We start from the raw sequence: 18,920 nt of genomic DNA, 5'->3' as shown, positions 1-18,920 counted from the left end.
GCAGTTCCATCCCTGGAATGGAATGCTTTTCTGTGCTCTCGTTATAATTAAACATAGCCTCTTTCTTTCCTAACCTAAAAAAGCTCCAAAAGATACATACCTTATTGTTCTCGTGATCTCCACTCACAGCTATGGGATACATAACGTATTTTCCGCCCTGGTCCTCATTTGGGGCACATTCCGCTAGGCCATCCGGATCATGTTCTGCTCCAAAATTGTGTCCCAATTCATGAGTTGTAACCAGGTCAGCTTCCTTAAGGATCACGCAAAGAAAACATTATTTCTTAATATCCAACCATCAGCTGCTCTAGCCAGCCACACCCTGCTTTTCTTAAATGGGGTCCTGATAAATGGGATCAACAAGAGGATAGTGGTTGGACTGCGGGAGTTGGGAGTGTCTAGACTGAAGGGCCCAGCACAGTGGGATAAAAAAAAAAACTACACCACCTATAACATCATAGCCAAACTACCAGTGTAGCAGAGGCCAGTATTTCCTATCAATATCCATTCTCCCTTCTTCCTTAAAAAATCCTAATCCTGCTCACGTTGGCAATGTACTCTACTAAAATAGCCATTTTCCCATATTTCCTTGAGGGCAGGTCAGTCACATGACTGAGTCTGTCCAGCAAGACATAAACAGAAGCCAGAGAGTGGGACTTTGAGTTTTTTTAGAAGGGACAGACAGGGCTCTATCCCCCTTTCTGCAACATAGAGGAGAACCATCTTGTGAGCAGATGAGAAGCATGAGGACAAAGGCTTGTGCTCAGAGGGGCTGAATGAAAACTGTAAGATCCTGGCTCCCTGAGAGCATCACTATGCTGCTGCAGCTACCCACAGGATGCTATCCATGACCTTGCTGACTGAGGCAAATACACCTCTTATTTATGAATAAGATTTGGATTTTTAGTTGTATGGATTTGCTGGAATGTGCCTAACACATTCCTAATGGATATACCTGGGCAAAAATAAGATCCTAAAATCTAAAGGAAAAAAACAGGTCACGTACAAAGGATAAGAAATCAGAAAGACTGGAATGCCTGGGTGGCTCAATGGTTGAGCATCTGCCTTTGGCTCAGGGTATGATCTCAGGGTCCCATATCAGGCTCACTGCGGGAAGCCTGCTTCTCTCTCTCTCTGCCTATGTCTCTGCCTCTTTCTGTGTGTCTCTCATGAATAAATAAATAAAATCTTAAAAAAAGAAATCAGAGGGACTGGGACGCCTGGGTGGCTCAGTGGTTGAGCATCTGCCTTCAGCTCAGGTCATGATCCTGGGGTCCTGGAATCAAGTCTTGCATCGGGCTCCCTGCAGGAAGCCTGCTTCTCCTTCTGCCTATGTCTCTGTCTCTCTCTGCCTCTCATTAATTAATAAATAAAACCTTTAAAAAAACCAGAATGACTCCATATTGATTCTAACATTAACACAAAAGACATATTCAGATATGTAAAAATCTCAATTTTCCTCTCATGTACGCTTTTCTTAGGAAGCTCCTAGAAGATACACTACACCAAAAGGATGGTCTAAATCAAGAAAGAGGAAGAACAAGAAGTCCAGGAAATGTGGGAGTTTGGGGAGGTCTTCAAATGACAGCTACACTGCAGGACTGGGAGCCACGTAGCCTGCAGAGAAAACCACAGGGTGAAAGGCTCCGGAAGTGGTGTCTTCAGGAAAAACAACAAAAGAAATCTCACAGGTAGCTTTTATCTTTTTCTTTATATTTTTTATTTTCCCATTCCCCACCAAACACATGTATTTTTTTAGGCAGAAACAAACAGAATATGTATTATTTTTTATTTTTATTTTTTTTGTATTACTTTTTAAAAAGATTCCTACATAAATATATACAGCTGGGGTTCTACTACAATAAAATCAAAATCTATCCTTTTAAAAACATGAGAACATACCTTTGTAAGGATGGTTTTACCATAATTTTTTGTGCTGGTCAAACCACTATTCAAATAGATATTCTTCTTTCCAATTGGACTATAATAAGCTAGAGGACAAAGGTAACAGTGACAAATCACTTATTTAATACAGGATTACCATATAATCTAATCAACCTGCCATCCCCACATAACCACACAACAAATGGAAAACTCACCCTTTGGGCAAACACCTCCATGACTGTTTGCTCTGGGAGAACCAACATACGCTAACCCAAGAGTTCCCATATCAAAATCTTGATACGTAAACAGATGTGCTAGGCAGACTTTAGATGCTTCTTCAGCTATATCAAAGCTAAATTGCTTTAAGAAAAAAAAAAAAGGATTCTTAATTAGATTAATAATTACATCAGACCAGAAGTTTCAACCACGCACTGGAGAAAAACACCCTATGACTGACTGCAGTTCTGCATCAGCAACCACCAAACTGTGCAGCACCAAGCCTCCTCACCTACATTTTCACCCACCTATATAGGTAGGAAGTGGAGTGCTGTCAAGTCAGGGAGGCGGTAGGATAGGGAAGAACTTGGGAGCTTTTTATAGCAGTTCAAACCCAAGAGGGCTGGTGTGGAGCTGTGCAGCTCAGCCCTGGGGATATTCCAAATCTGTAAGTCTCCGTGCTTGGATACTCCTTCCAAGGGATGTCAGCACCTACTACCCAGATTCCCTCAAAAGTATTTCAAGGATTTTATTGGCTTTGTATATGCTTGGGTTGTTTTTTTCTAAGTTCATTTATTTTTAGTAATCTCTACACCCAACACTGGGCTCGAACTTGCAACCCTAAAATCAAGAGTCTCATGCTCTTCCAACTGAGCCAGCCAGGTGCTCAGGGGTTTTTTGTTGTTTTGTTTTTTTAAGTTTGCCTTGGTTTTCCGGCCTCTGGAACCATAAAACATAAATTTCTGCTGTTTAAGCTGCCGGGTCTGTGGTGCTCTGTTACTAACAGATTAGTACCTCAGCCAAGCCTCTTTAGAAGTGAACGGTGCTGTCTGAACCTCTGAATGTGGCAGTGGATCACAGGAGATTAAGCCACACAGAGTACTCTACACATTCAGCATTCTTTGGATCTCAACCTGGATAAAGAATTGGTAATATCCTTTAACTCCATTCAAGCTTTGAAAACTTAATTTTTGCCTTGTGAGACTGATGAGCCACACTGTGCATGGACTAACCCATGGAAATGACTAGATAAATAAGTATTGTTATAAGCTGCTGAATTTGTGGTAACTTGTTGGAGCAGCCATAGGAAATCAATACATTTACTAACTTATTAAAAGACCACTATCACCTCACAGAAGGTCATTTTACAACAAAGCAATCATATACACAAACCCAAGACACTGAAATCTGTAGCAAAAAGGATCAATCCTACCCTGTTGAGGCAAGAATTATATAGCATAGAATGTTTAGGCTATCTTTAGATTTATTACTAGAATACAGTCACAGAGGTTTTTAAATTCTATAGAAAACTTTCAGATCTCCAAGTTATATTTCTACTAATACATTTTCATACTGTTTGACAATTATTGACCTGGGAGATCTACTGATAAGTTTCAAAGAAACCTGAACAAAATGGTGTGCAAAAAGTGTCTATATTGGGTATATGTTTTCTTAAGTCTCAATACTTCAACAACCAGATTCTCAAAGATATTAAGGTCAAGAAGTACCGCTTTCTAGCATTTTTCGTTTTCAGAACTTTTTGGCCTATCTTGCTGTCTGCCCTGCTACAGGGGTAAGGTCATTGCTGGATTAGCTGGGGTGGGCTGCTCCTGGTTCTCAATTACCTTTGTCATCATACCCCTTGAGATGCAGACATGCCCCATGTACTAGAAACCACAAAGGGCGCTAACAGCATATCCAGGACTCTGCCACCTACCTCCAGCAACATCTTCACATCCCAAGCATCCTTTTCTTCATTTGGGTAACTTTTTGCCATGTTATAGTGCCTTTCACCAGGTTTCACCTCTTGTGGAGACTTGAGAATGCGGATCTATACTTAAAAAGACAATATACTTAGAACACTTAAGAAAAAAGGCAGAAGACTAAAGTAATAACCACACTTTTAGCTATTCAAAATAAGATCATCTACCATTCTAGAAAAAATGTTTTAAAACCAAAATTCCATAAAATTCTTCAGCTCTAATATCCATTTAAAAACAAACTGAGAAGCACATGGTATGGAAAACATGTATGTCAATGAATTATTTATCTATCAATTTACAAATGTAATCCTCAACTCTTATTTCCTCTACATTTAGTTTGACAAAATGAGAACTTGGGTTCCACAAGCTTAAAATATTTACTCCAACTACAGTCACTGATTCAGAGACCCAGAAGAATTAGATGTCTGTCACTGCACTCCACAAAAAGATTACAAAGAACAGGAGCTCTTCCTTGTACATATAGTAAAAATTCACGTTAATCCCGCTTTAATAAAAAAGGAATAAAGGCTTTACTCCAAGGAGACGAAACGTTATTGACCAGTGAGCGTGTTTAGGGAAAAGAACAAAGCCATCTCAGGTCAGCCATTTCTGGCCTCTCTTATGGATGTGCCTGCCTGGAGAGGGTGTATTCTGGTCTGTTCTGCTCTGCTCTGCCACCACATGGGAAGCTCACAGGGGAGGGCTCAGCAGCTTTGGTGGTGGGTGGTCAAGATCAATTCCAGGATGAAATAGGTGGGAAGCCCACTATGACTGCACACGTAAACCACACCCTCCAATCCATCCATCATCATTATTATAAAGCTGATATTTAATCTCCTTTACTGCACCTATTTTTCCAAGTGGTCCCAAGTTCTTAAGGCAAAGGGAGTTTTATCTATTAGTTCCCTAAAATTTGAACATGATACAGCTATTTTAGACAAGTGAGGCAGCTTTCTATGTACCATAATGGAACAATCACCAACATACTCGCCAAATGGAAAAAGCAAGGTGCAAAAGAGTAGAGCACACCACCATGTGTCAAATACACACATATACAGACACATGCTATACATGCACAGAATCTCTCCGGGACAGCACTTATGAGACTTGCGACACGGAGGCATCTCATGGGGAAAGGGGCTGGTGTGACAATAGGCAGAGGTTGAAGAGACTTACTTTTCACTGGCTTTTGTACCTTGTGTATATATTACCTATTCAAATAACAACTTAAAAGAAAATGCAAAACAGTAAAAGAATAGAAAAGGGAAAAATAATTCTCTTAGTTTTATACAAGTACTATAAAAGTTTAACATTTATAAAGTATAGTATGATGTAAAATTTCAAAAGTTTTGTTTCTTAATCTCTAAATCCTATACCTCAGTACCTATAAGAATATGGTTAATTAATAGAAAGAGCCTGGAAACAACAACAGATAATAATTTACATATTAAACGTCTGTCCAAAGCAATACCCAACTTTAGAAGTCTTTTTAATTAGTCTTATCAATTTCAAACAGTGTTTACTATGAGATATAATTAAGATGACATCAATAATCCATTGTTGAATGTGCTCTATGAAGAGATTATAAGAAACCAGATAATTGGGGGGGGGGGGGGAGATCTACTGGTTCTGTATGTACAGATGCCCTGCCAATGTACACCATATTTGAGTAAATTTTCTAAGGATTCAACAATATGTGCCAACATTGTAACCAAAGACAAAGCATAATCAAATAAAGTAAAACAATGAAGAGTATAAAACCAACATAAATTCAGAAAAAGATCACAGCAAAAGGCGGCTTTCTGCCTACAACAAGCCTAAGAAAAAAAACTTCACATCTGTAAATAATTAATTCAAAAATGCTATACAATTCACTGGCATGTCCACATTTTAAGATTAGAGTCGAAGATGAGTTACAAATACTTGCATCACATCACTCTGCGGAGTAACAAAAGCCACATCCACAACCATTGGTAAATACCTGCTCTATCTGTATTCCATAACCTTTGAAACCAGCGTTGTCCCATGAAGTGTTCCGATAGATGTCATCCACCCGGTCAATAAGCTCTATCTGTGTTTACAAAGGAAAGAGTGTGAGGAAGACATGTGTATAATTATCACTCTGCCACGGAATATAAATTTTTCAGGGATTAAAATGGTCAGTTTAGAGAAAATACCACTGTAAGAGTTTCCATCAATTACAAAACTAGCACTAAGATAATATCCTGTAATATTGGTGACACTAACAAAACAAATACTCCTAGCCTCAAACTTAGAGTGTTATGCCAGAATCAAGAAGTGGTACAGTTCATCTCAAATTTTAGATTATCAATTGCATATGAACCAAACTATAAGTAACTTCTAAAATAGTTCAACTATAAAAATGAAAGTTAAAGGTCTAAAATAGTTCAACTACAAAAATGAAAGTTAAAGATCAACCAATGTACCTAAAATATGGCCTTCTAAGAAAGTAGTAGTCCATCTCCACTCCATTTCTTGGCAAGAATCTGAAATGTCTTCCCCAGAAAGAGGTGAGGGGCAATGACAGATGCTGCTCAAGCTATCCCCAAACCTCACTGGGCAAAGTCCAGCCCCAAAGTCCAGCAGAGACGGACAGAAGAGCAAACTCCCACCATTCCCCTCTCTTCTGTCCTATGATTTGGGAAGGGAGGTAAGGTAGACAGAGAATACTGGGGGAGAAGGGACAAGGGTTGATTCCAACTACAGAAGAACAAATGCTCATTGCCCATCTTTACCTCCAACAGACTGTTCTATTGTTCACCAACTGGCTAGATGAGGTTTGTTCTAGCAACTGTGAAGCATATTAGAGATCTAAAAACTGTTGTTTGCTTATAGTAAGTGTAAAACTAAGAAATGCAGTTTTTAAGACTAGACCTATCATCATATTCATATTTGTAGTGTAATAAACAAAAAAGTATATTAAGACCCCTTAATACAAAACTCACATTAAGAAGTAACTTTTTCAAGAAAGAATCTTTTACTTAGGAACAAGAATTGCAGTGACTTCACACACTACTCCTACTACCCTCATAATAAATTCTTTCACTTGACATTGGAAGGGGAGGGAAATAGGGGGAGGGGAGACAAATAAAACAAGAGAACGGAAAAAGCAAGGCAAGGAGAAAGGCATCTTTTGGAGCCTACACTCTGGGTTCATGAATAGTTGCATTCTCTTTTATTCCTTCAACAAAAACATTTCGTCAGTGCCAAATTATCACAACGAATGAGATCATACTAACAAAAAATGTCAATGAAAAAGGATTCCCTTGGTTTTTCAAATTATAATAGTAAAGGCTCAAAAACTCAGAGTCAGTACTTCTGTAATCTTTCTTTTTGAATCTTTGCTCTACAGTTAGTTATGACCATGAAAGTTCCACCTACTTCACATAGTTATAGTCCAACAATTAGCTATTTTATACAACATAAGCCAAAAGGATCATCTTCTGTGAAATATACATATAAGCAAAGAACACACAGGGGTTCATATAAATACTTTTTTTCTCCACTCTGGAGCATATATTCACACATGAGTCACAGCATTATAGCAGTGATGTTTTGAGAGTTCAACTGAATAAAGAAGGGAGGCCTATGCTATGAATTCTCCCTAAACCTAATATGCATAAAAATTCTAATGTGCAAAACATTAGTCCAAAGGTAAAATGGGTTTTAAAAAATTTGAAATTAGAATCTCTACAGAGTAATATAAGAACCTAAGAGAGCTCCCCATTATTTTAGGAAATAACAAGGCATCTGAAACATCTCATTTCATTACATTTCACATCATAGCAGTCTTCTCTTAATTGGAATTTCCCTACCTACCTCGATTTTTATGTCTAGTGACCTGATCCAATATCAGATACTTACTAAGTAATTTGTAGTTGTACTTTCTTCCCCTCTGCCCATGTATCTGTAAAAGCGATGATCTGCTACCACCAACAATTTACAGGTGTTCTTCAATGGGTTAGGATCAGCTCTTCTCTTCACCCGATGAACAAACTCTAATATGAATTTGTATGCACTATTAAATCAAAATTCATCAAAACAAGGAGTTTTTTTTATAGTAACACTTTAAATCTACCATATTTTTGAAACAAACATTATTTGAGCTTAGTATCCCTTAAAGATATCTTCACAAAAAACAATTTGGAGACAGAAAAGTAAAAAGTAATATGAGGTTTTAAAATAGAATTCAAAACCAAGGAAAAAGGCCTCCTTCAGTTTTTAAAATAACGAAACTTTTAAAAAGTACTTAAGGTAAGACAACCATCTAGCTTATTGTTGGTCATTTTCTTCTAGAAGTTTACAAATTGTGCTCGCTTCAGCAGCACATATACCAGAAGTTTACCAATTAACCAAAGTAAGAGTAAAACCACCAAGATAATCAGACACTAAAAATTAGTTTATGGTAATAGGTCCTTCTCCTTATCAAATACCCAACTGATTATTTATATACTAAAATGTTAGCCATATTTTGTAAGTTTTCAAAAACGAGGACAGTCGAGTAATTCTCCATGATGGCTAGGTTTTTCCATGACCCTAAACTGATCTGTCACGGGGAACCTGCCTGGCTCAGTCAGTAGAGTGCGCGACTCTCGATCTCCGGGTTGTGAATTCAAGCCTGATGTTGGGTGTGGACATCACTTAAAAAATAAAATCTTTGGGGAACTTGGGTGGCTTAGTCAGTTAAGTGCCTTACTTTGGCTCAGGTCATGATCTCAGAGTCCTGGGATCGACCCCCATATTTCAAGGTGTCTGCTTGTCCCTCTCTGCCCTTCCTCCCCACTTGTGCTCTCTCTCCAATATATATATAAAATCTTTTAACAAAATATTTAATAAATAAATAAAAATAAAGTGAGCTGTCCCAAGACTGATAACCTCTTTCTAAACAGTACAGACCTCTCTTGGTACCAACTAATTTCTCATAAGCTTATCTAAAGATATTATTTTTCAACAGTATTTTGTTATTTCTAAATACCCCAAATAAAAACACTTTCTCTCCTCTCCATACCCACTTAAACACTATATGTATTGTCAATCCTTCTTTACTATTTACAAAAAAAAAAAAAAAAAATTCCCTCAGATTATTCAATTTCCCCTTTCTGTAGACTTTTTTCCAACCTTTATTGTTATCATTATTTGAGTGTTTTCAATTCTTACAGGCAAAAGAATTAAAGAAAATTCTGAATAAAACTCTATTTTCAAGTCAAATACTACATTTACTAATCAATTTCAAGTCAAATACTACATTTACTAATTAACTGACAGCCATAATGCATATTTGAAATAATTTCTTATTTGAAATATATTTTTAAGTCTTACCGTCAGGTGGCTCTCTGTCTACCAGCCCTTTTGGAAGCAACTCTTCATTATCCGCCTTTATATAACCACATACTTTTGGAGACTGTAGGCGTGAAACATTCTTGATATCTTCAGATTTATAAACTAACATTCTTTTGTCTTTAGTATCATTAATTAGTCTCCAAAGTGGCTAAAACAGAAATCATATAATTGAGACGCAAAATATAAGAATTCCCAAACAATCAATTCTTACAATATCCTTTGTTTTTAGATAACATTCATTTCCAGCTTAAGTAAACTGACTAGTCATCTTAACAAAAACAAATCATTTCAACTTTTCTCAGAGCTTCTATGCTGGCAAATAAATACATGGATTATTCACCCTTTGATTTTTTTTTTTATTTTTTTATTTTTTATTTTTTTTATGATAGTCACAGAGAGAGAGAGAGAGAGAGAGAGAGAGAGGCAGAGACATAGGCAGAGGGAGAAGCAGGCTCCATGCGCCGGGAGCCCGACGTGGGATTCGATCCCGGGTCTCCAGGATCGCGCCCTGGGCCAAAGGCAGGCGCCAAACCGCTGCGCCACCCAGGGTTCCCACACCCTTTGATTTTTATCTGTATTTGAAGAAAGCATTATTTTGTACAAGTTATGAAACCTTTTAGAAGATCCAGAAAAGGAAACGCAGAACGTTTTTCATTCATTCAAAAACATTTCTGCAGCACCTACAGCATGCCAACCCCACTCCAGGTAATGACCTATAGCAACAAACAGGAGATGAGCCTTTGGTCCCTGCGCCGTTCTCATTCTAGTGTCCTTAGTATCTTTTTACCATGAAGGTTTTATACACAGGAGAGAAGACAGAAAATTTGCAGTAATGTGCCTAAAACTTATTATACCTTTCAGGAAGAGCAGTTTTTAAAATATCTTCACTTTCCCTATTGCAAGGTCACAGTAAATCAGAACTAACACATTTGAAAGGTTAGTCAAATCAAAAATAAAGTTCCAATAAGGATGCTGGTCTCATCCAAACTAGGCAGCTTATGAGCAAAGTACAAAAAGATACTGTGTGTACACACACACACTCTCATATTTTATATATATATATATGGATATATAAAATCTCCTTCCATATCCATCATAGAAATGAAAATCTAAACCACAAGGACATGACTTCACATCTGCCAAGATGGCTGGAATCAAAAACAGGTCATAAGAAGTATTGGTGAAGATGTGGAGAAGTCAGAAGTCTCATATACTGTGGAATGTAAAATGGTGAGAATGTGGAATGCAGCCACAGTCTGGAAAACAGTCTGGTAGTTCCCCAAAAGGTTAAAAATAGAGTTACCATATGACCCAGAAATTCCACTCCTGATATAAACCCCAGAGAATTGAAAATAAATGCTCACACAGAAACTTGCTCACAAATGTTCACAGAAGCATTATTTGTAATAGCCAAAGAAGTGAAAACAATCCAAATGTCCATAAAATAAGCACAATGTGGCATATCCATACAATAGAATATTTGGCAATAAAAAGAAATGAAGTACTGACACAGGCTAAAGCATGGATGAAACTTAAAAATACACTAAGAGAAAGAAGCCAGTCATAAAAGATCACATTCTGTGATTCCATTTATATGTACGACCAAGCAAATCTAAGGAGATCATGGATCAGTGGTTTCCTAGGGCCAGGGGATTTGGAAGCAAAGGGTGGTGGGCTGCTAGAGGGTACAGTATTTCTTTTGCAGGTGGTGAAAATGTTCTAAAATTGATGGTGGTGATGACTTCCATAACTGGGATACAGTAAAAGCCAATGAATTATATCCTTCATAATGGATATAAATGAGTGAACTGTATAGTATGTGAATTTTACCTCAATAAAGCTGTTAAATATAGTTGACTCTCCCACAATGCAGGGATTAGGGGCAATGACTCCCCCCATGCAGTTGAAAATCTATCACATGTAACTTCAATGCCCCCAAAACAAATACTAATAGCCTACTGGCTAACCAGAAATAAAATCTCTTAAACAAAAAAAAAACAAAAAAAAAAGGGAAGGCTGCTAGTTTGGTCTTGGTTTCTGCTGTTAGTACTTCAGTGGAGAAGTAACCAGAGCCTGAGTTTCCCTCTTTTAACTTCTCAAACTATCACCTTTTATTAATTTTGCATTTCCTGAGAGTGTAGGGGGTAACAGGAGAAGACTTGACTTTTGTCTTTGCAAACATTTACACTTATAATAGGATTATTAGAGAAAGAATAAAAAAATGAATCAGGAGAGAAAGGAAGTTTTCTGTTCCCATTATCCACCCCCTATATGACTTTCTCTCAATTATGGCACTTAGAAATAGAGTGCATCTTAGGGCAGTCTCTCAGACGTGTAAAAAATATTAACTTCTTTTTCTTTTAATAAAGAACCATCTACTTCATCGGTTAAAAACTTTAAACACAAGGAAAAAAGAAGTACAATTAAAGACTTTTGTCTTCTTAAAACAACTGGGAAACAGTTTTAACAGCTCCCACCCAAAAAAAAATTTACATATAGATTTACCTCTATATTATATTCTGCTCCATCTGTGTTGATTCTTATCGTCATATCATCATCTCCTATGTGGGCTAGAACTCTAGAGTCAGGCTCACCTTAAGAGAAAAAAAATTCCATCATTTACAAATACTTCTATCAAAAAATAAACTATGCACTACCGTCAATAAAAATCGATCAAGTCCTTCATCAGAGTGGAATCTGCCTAGGTACTATAGAAATCTACAACAAAGAAACACAGGGCCCAGCAAGCAGCAAAATATTCACACTCCTAAGGAGTAGCCTCAACTCATTTGAAATCTTTCTCTTTCCCTTAATTCTCTTCTAAAAATTATCTAGAGTGTGTTACAGAACAAAACCAAGGGATCCCTGGGTGGCTTAGCGGTTTAGCACCTGCCTTTGGCCCAGGGCGCAATCCTGGAGTTCCGGGATGGAGTCCCGCATCGGGCTCCCAGCATGGAGCCTGCTTCTCCCTCCTCCTGTGTCTCTGCCTCTCTCTCTCTCTATGTCTATCATAAACAAATAAATAAATAAATCTTAAAAAAAAAAAAAAAGAACAAAACCAAAAACAAATGTATAGATGTTCTTCCAGGAGTAACTTCACTGAGTTCTGGTTAAGAAAGAACTAAGAGGAGGGTGCCTGGGTGGGTCAATTGGCTAAAGCCTCCGACTCTTGATTTCAGTCCAGGTCATGATCTCAGGGTCTGAGATCAAGCCCCACATTGGGCTCCATGCTGGGTGTGGAGCCTGCACGGGATTCTCTCTCTCCCTCTGCCTCTGTCCCCATCCCATTCCCTACCCCCTCTCCCTCTCTGAAAGAAAGGGAAAGGGAAAGCGGGTAGGGAGGAAGGGGAAGAAGGGGGGAAGGGGAAAAGGAGAGAAGGAAGAATGAGGAAGGAAAGGAGGCAGAAAGCATGATCTGGAATCTAGAGTTTGAACTGCATGATTTGCAGATTTTAATGTCATTTCTTTTTTCTGCAGAGAAAGTTCCAGAAGTAAACCACAATTGCTTGTTTGACATAATGTCTTAAATACTTAACAGAATCATAAAGTCAATTATTCTATCTCCTAGCTTCCTTGTTTAAAATCTCATAAGGGAAGCCTACATCCTTCCCTGGAGACAAGAGGAGGTTAAATTCTTATCAACTGGGAGGAAATTAATTTTAATCATTAAAATAGACAGTATATATATACACATGCTTAGATAATCCCCATTTCCCCCCATCTACATGTTCCTCCTTCCAAACTTATAAAACTCATATGAAACAAAGAATAGCACTTCTCTGACACACCTTCTTCTTCCCAATAAAAAAAAATATGCAAACTAGATCTGGACACCCTAACAGACACAAGGGCAAACAAACAAGCTTCATACTAACCAACCACGTGTCCACTGAAGAAGTCCTGCCATTTGACGGTGTACTCACTTTCATCTTTACCATCTACCACCACGACTTTGAAATTTTGGGAAAAGCGTTCAGTACTTGATGTCAGATACAATTTAAAATGCCTAAAGAAAGAATGCAGCCATATTTTACTCTAAACACATAAAATTTACTCTAACCCATAAAATCCAACTTACTTAAAAAATAAGCTGACAGAGTGGACATTAATAAAACACTATTCCAGTTATAACTACTGTTTTACTAGGTACTTAGCATTATATCACATATAAAGACAAACAGACAAATTTCTTTAGCTATAAGAATTTGGCAAACCAAAAAAAAGACTAAAATTGGAGGAAAAAAGATTAAAAGAGCTTATGCATTCATCTTTTTGAGACTGAATAAGGAAACACACAGGTGGATAGTTTAAGTTGGAATCCTGCTTGTCTGAAAAATTTATCAAAGACTGGTATTACTAGATACCACTACTGAATACTACTCAGCATTACATGCTCTGCTTACATTATTTCCACTTCATACAGTAAACACTGAGGGTTGCAGGTCTATCAACATACTCAAGGTTACACAGCCAGTAAGTGATGAAACTAGACACCAAACTAGGTGTATTTCAAAAGCCTGTACTGTTGGGACGCCTGGGTGGCTCAGTGATTGAGCATCTGCCTTTGGCTCGGAGCGTGATCCTGGAGTCCCAGGACTGAGTCCCACATTGGGCTCCCTGTGTGGAGTCTGCTTCCCCCTCTGCCTGTGTCTCTGCCTCTCTCTCATGAATAAATAAAATCTTTGGGAAAAAAAAAAAAAAAAGGGGCCTGTACTGTGCTGCCTCTAAAAATCAAGCTGTTCTTATTGCTGGGCAAAATTAGTAATTGCTACTTTCTATATTTAAAAGCACTCATGCTTTTTTTCTCCTTCTAAAGAGAATGTATCTTGAAAAAAATTAATCCTCAATTCCTGTGAGGAAAATAAATATAAGGATCCAACAGAGACATTAAAGCACATACTCCAGTTTAGTCAGCTTAATATTCTTTTGTTTTCTCTCAGTTTCAGTCCTGACATAAAATCTGGGTGTGGTGAGCAAGAATTTTTCAATTATTATTTACCCTTTCAATGTGCCCATGAACACTAAAGATAAAGGTATGTTTTTTATCTTAACCACAGGAACAAATTTTGTCAGCTGTGGGGTCGAAACTATGAAGTGTTACTTCCCCATGGGTTTGCCTAAGTCTAAACTGCCAGAAAGAATCTAGACAGGGGCGGCCTCCACAGCAATAAATATTTTTAACTTTTTGAGCATAACAAAGTAATTTTAGTTCACTTGTGGGTTTTTTTAATGGTCAAAGGGAAAGAGACAATAGAACATTATTTCAGAAATCCTTGGAACATCTTCTCCTGTTCTCCTAAAACATATCTTCCCACACATTCACAGCTATGATTTTTTTCCATCAGTTATGCTGATATCTTTGTAAGGAAACGTATCCCTATTCTAAATGCCTCATTATTCAGCTTCGAAGCCCTCTACGAGTCTCAATGTTACTCTTACTTAACATTCTTTCCAGAAAAATCACTGAAATTGCATTGTTTTTTACACTAAAAATCTGTTCTATAAAGATAAGGACCAAGGAATGGTAAAATTCCTGTTTTCTGACTTTCCAATCTTCATCTTTGACTTGTAAAACCTCTAAAGGTTATTTCAGTCAGAATTTATATTTTACTTTATCCTCTCAAAATTATGTGAAGTCATGTACTAATAGATTTCCTTTAGCATTTTCCTTTATCTTTCTGACTTTTGGCTTAAGGATTTACAGTAACTACAAACTAGTGTTAATCCACCTGAATTAACAATATTTTCCTCCTTTTCTGTAAATATTACATAATATCTAATTAAAATTGTTACCATACAGAGCAACCAATTTATTTTAAGAGAACTTTTAAGATCTATTCTCTTAGCAACTTTCATGTATGCAATTCAGTATTAACTACAGTCACCATGCTATACATCCTTATGACTTGTTTTATGACTGGAAGTTTGTACCTCATATCTATTTTTAATAGTCCATTTAGCTGGATATGTATTATTTCCATTTCTTTATCAGTTCTAGCCCTCTTCAAATAAATTAAGATATTTCACTTTTAAGAGGATATAAAAAATATCTAAATTTTTTTTAAAGTGCAACATTATCAGAAAGTATTAAAACAGGGCAGCCCAGGTGGCTCAGCGGTTTAGCACCACCTTCAATCCAGAGCATGATCTTGGAGATCCGGGATCAAGTCCCATGTCAGGCTCCCTGAATGGAGCCTGCTTCTCCTTCTGCCTGTGTCTGTACCTCTCTCTCTGTGTCTCTCATGAATAAATAAATAAAATCTTTTTTTAAAAAAAGTATGAAAACAATATTTTTAACTTTAGCATTTCTTAATTTATAAAACAGAGGAATTGTAACTTCTAGGCAAATTTCAGGGTTTTTTCTTCATAAAGTTACTATTTAACTCCTCATACAATTTCTCAGCATTTCCATGCTTTTCAACTGCTATAATAGTCATACACAAATCTAATCACCTTGATTTAAATTAGCCTTTTAGACTACTATCTAAAACCAGAAAATCTAATCATTTATGAGTACCTTCACATTGGTAATGAGCAGCTTCACATTGGTAAGTTCAGCCCTATATAAACTGATCATCTCAAATATCCCACCTTCTTTTTCTTTTAACGATGCAGCATAAAAGAAAGAGCTTTGGAGTCTGACAAACCTAGCTCAAATCTTGTCTCCACCACTAACTCGATGCTTAATCTTGGCCTTAACCTCTGAAATAAGTATCTTCATCTACAAATGAAAATAATACCTACTAACTGAATGGTTTTCAGGGTTAAATGATATAAACTATTTTAAAGTACTTGGTCCAAAGTTCTGCTACATGGTTAGATCCATTTCCATTTAAACACTTCAGATGGAAAGCCTGTAAAATAAATTACAAACCTCCCTGCTTCCTTACACAAAGAGTATACATAGATAATACTGAACATTTTCTTAAGAATCAATGTCATCTATGAGACTTGAAAGAGAGGAATGTATGGGGTATGGCAACACTTCCCCCCACAGAAAAGACTCTATGAGTCACCCCAAACCTAACTTTAAAAAAACCTAGAAAGCCAAATTTTTAGTTCTTATTTTGCAGTTTCCCCCTTATCCTTTGTTCCTATTTATCTCTTACAAACTATATCCACTTCTTCACCAAAATCCGTATCAGCACAGCAGAAATAGCACAGGCTTGTATTCAAATCTTCCATTTACTAGCTAAGTGACCTTGAGCAAGTTACCCAACCTAAGTCTCAATTCTTTTTCCCCCAAAAAGAGAGTAACAAAAACTTCTTTGTGGAGCATGGTGAGAATTAGAGAGAGCATGTGCAAAGTGCCTCAAATAAATTACATGAAATTAAGCACCAGGTAGATTATCATCATCATCACTGCTCAAATTTGCTATAGGCCTGGAAGCTTGGAAAACCAATACAACAATATTTTGACATGAACTCTAACAGAAAGAAATTATTCAAAAATAATCTAAGGATGATGGCAATAACTAGAAAAAAAACGAAAAAGACATTATAAAATATATCTGCATAAAATATCAGTTACACATATGGTAAATATACTAAGCATGACTATGATTCAGGAATCGAATAAACCTATCAGAAAAATGGTAAAAGGATACAAAAAGGTAGACACAGAAAAATAAATGATTTACACACATGAAAAGATGCTCAATTTCACACAAGATAAAAATCAACACAGGGATTCCTGGGTGGCTCAGCGGTTGGGTGCCTGCCTTCAGCCCAGGGCATGATCCTGGAGACCCGGGATCGGGTCCCATGTCGGGCTCACTGCATGGAGCCTGCTTCTCCCTCTGCCTGTGTCTCTGCCTCTCTCTCTCTCTCTCATGAATAAATAAATAAAATCTTTAAAAAAAAAAAAAAAAAGGAGCCACAACACTTAAAAAAAAATAAGATAAAAATCCAACACAAGGAGATACATCCCCTTTCACAGGGACAAAAATTAAGGGCTGATAAACCCTTGTATTGCTAAGGGTAACAGGAAACAGGTAAGCTCATAAACTGCTACTAGAAGAATAAATTGGGCTAATGTCTTTAGGAAGAAATATGGTAACAGCAGTAAACATTTGTAATATGTATATCCTTGACTCATTCTTTCAGGAATGTATCCTATAAAAAAAAATAACCTAGATAAGGTATATTCACAAAGATATTTATTGGAGATTTGCTATAAGAAATAATAATCACTTTGGTTAAATAATATGTAGCTGTAAGCTACTAGCCAACAAACCGTTATAATTCTATGCAAAAGAGATATTTATGCAGGGACGCCTGGGTGGCTCAGTGGTTAAGCACCTGCCTTTGGCTCAGGGTGTGATCCTGCAGTACCAGGATCAAGTCCCACATCAGGCTCCCTGCATGGAGCCTGCTTCTCCCTCTGCCTACGTCTCTGCCTCTCTCTCTGTCTCTCTCATGAATAAATAAAATATTTTTTAAAAAATAAATATTAAAAAAAATAATAAAAGGGATCCCTGGGTGGCGCAGCGGTTTGGCGCCTACCTTTGGCCCAGGGTGTGATACTGGAGTCCTGGGATCGAGTCCCACATTGGGCTCCCTGCATGGAGCCTGCTTCTCCCTCTGCCTATGTCTCTGCCTCTCTCTCTCTCACTGTGTGACTATCATAAATAAATTTTTAAAAATAAAAAATAAAAAATAAATATTTATGCAGCTATAAAAATGAGGTAAATCTACTTATATCACCTACATATACACAGATCTATATACAAAAAATATGCATTAAAATCTTTTAGAGGGGATCCCTGGGTGGCTCAGTGGTTTAGCGCCTGCCTTCAGCCCAGGGCGTGATCCTGGAGTCCCAGAATCGAGTCCCACGTCGGGCTCCCTGCGTGGAGCCTGTTTCTCTTTCTGCCTGTGTCTCTGCCTCTCTCTCTCTCTCTGTGTGTCTCTCATGAATAAATAAATAAAATCTTTAAAAAATAAAAAAATCTTTTAGAGGTTTATTCAGGAAAGCTCTCTATGTCTGGGAAGTTTGAAGAAGTGAAAATTTCTTATAACCCCCTCCCCCAGTTTGCTTTTTAAATCAAGTACATGTATTACTTTCTTTTTTGAAAAATATTTGTTGGGGTGCCTGGGTGGCTCAGTCCGTTAAGTGCCTTCAGCTCAGGTCATGATCCTGGGATTCTGGGATAGAGCCCCTCTTTAGGCACCTGCCCAGCAGGAAGTGTGTTTCTCTCTCTGCTTCAGTCCATTAACATTCTCTCAGTGTTTGTTTTGATATTAGTAAAGCTCCCTAAAAAGACTTTACAAAAAGGCCTGCAATTATCTAACAGATTTACATCTGTAAAATGTAAGAGAAAGCAAAATTATTGCCCAAACAGATCACATCAATTTATGCTACAATGTAAGGCGACTTCAATATACACACAGCTTTGAATTCTCTATTCAACTTACCACAAGGCTGTGGGGTCCTGAAAAAACCCTTGATCTCTAAAACTCAGTGTGTTCATATATAAAAGAAAGATAATATTTAGTGTGTAGTTCATGGTTGTAAAGTAGCACAAAATATTTTAAAGTACTACAAATCATTCAATTAATTAAAATCCTTTGTTAGAATCCCATAAACATTATTACTATCATTAATACCTTTGGAATACTCATTTGCTTGTTTTTAATAATCATCACTATGAATTTTAGAGTAAGAAGTGATATAAGAATTATGACTGACTGTAA

At 37.2% G+C, this 18,920-nt stretch overlaps 1 protein-coding gene across 5 annotated transcripts in view; it reads right to left on the bottom strand.

Annotated features, from left to right (window-relative positions):
- Positions 1-18,920, bottom strand: part of ADAM17 (ADAM metallopeptidase domain 17) — a 49,347-nt gene that overhangs the window by 17,264 nt on the left and 13,163 nt on the right. For 2 of the 5 annotated variants that reach the window (XM_077844179.1, XM_077844180.1), the window contains 9 exons: positions 13,100-13,230; positions 11,730-11,818; positions 9,204-9,372; positions 7,749-7,882; positions 5,845-5,934; positions 3,818-3,931; positions 2,100-2,244; positions 1,903-1,991; positions 101-253 (listed from right to left, as the gene is read on the bottom strand). In XM_077844179.1, the coding sequence (XP_077700305.1) occupies positions 101-253; positions 1,903-1,991; positions 2,100-2,244; positions 3,818-3,931; positions 5,845-5,934; positions 7,749-7,882; positions 9,204-9,372; positions 11,730-11,818; positions 13,100-13,230 (1,114 nt within the window). Of the gene's footprint in view, positions 1-100; positions 254-1,902; positions 1,992-2,099; positions 2,245-3,817; positions 3,937-5,844; positions 5,935-7,748; positions 7,903-9,203; positions 9,373-11,729; positions 11,819-13,099; positions 13,231-18,920 lie in introns of those variants that run through there. The other 3 variants (XM_077844178.1, XM_077844181.1, XM_077844182.1) reach the window with 3 other exon arrangements.

Source organism: Canis aureus, chromosome 12 (genome assembly GCF_053574225.1).
Source record: "Canis aureus isolate CA01 chromosome 12, VMU_Caureus_v.1.0, whole genome shotgun sequence".
Lineage (NCBI taxonomy): Eukaryota > Metazoa > Chordata > Mammalia > Carnivora > Canidae > Canis > Canis aureus.
This window is presented reverse-complemented; position numbering and strand designations above follow the sequence as displayed.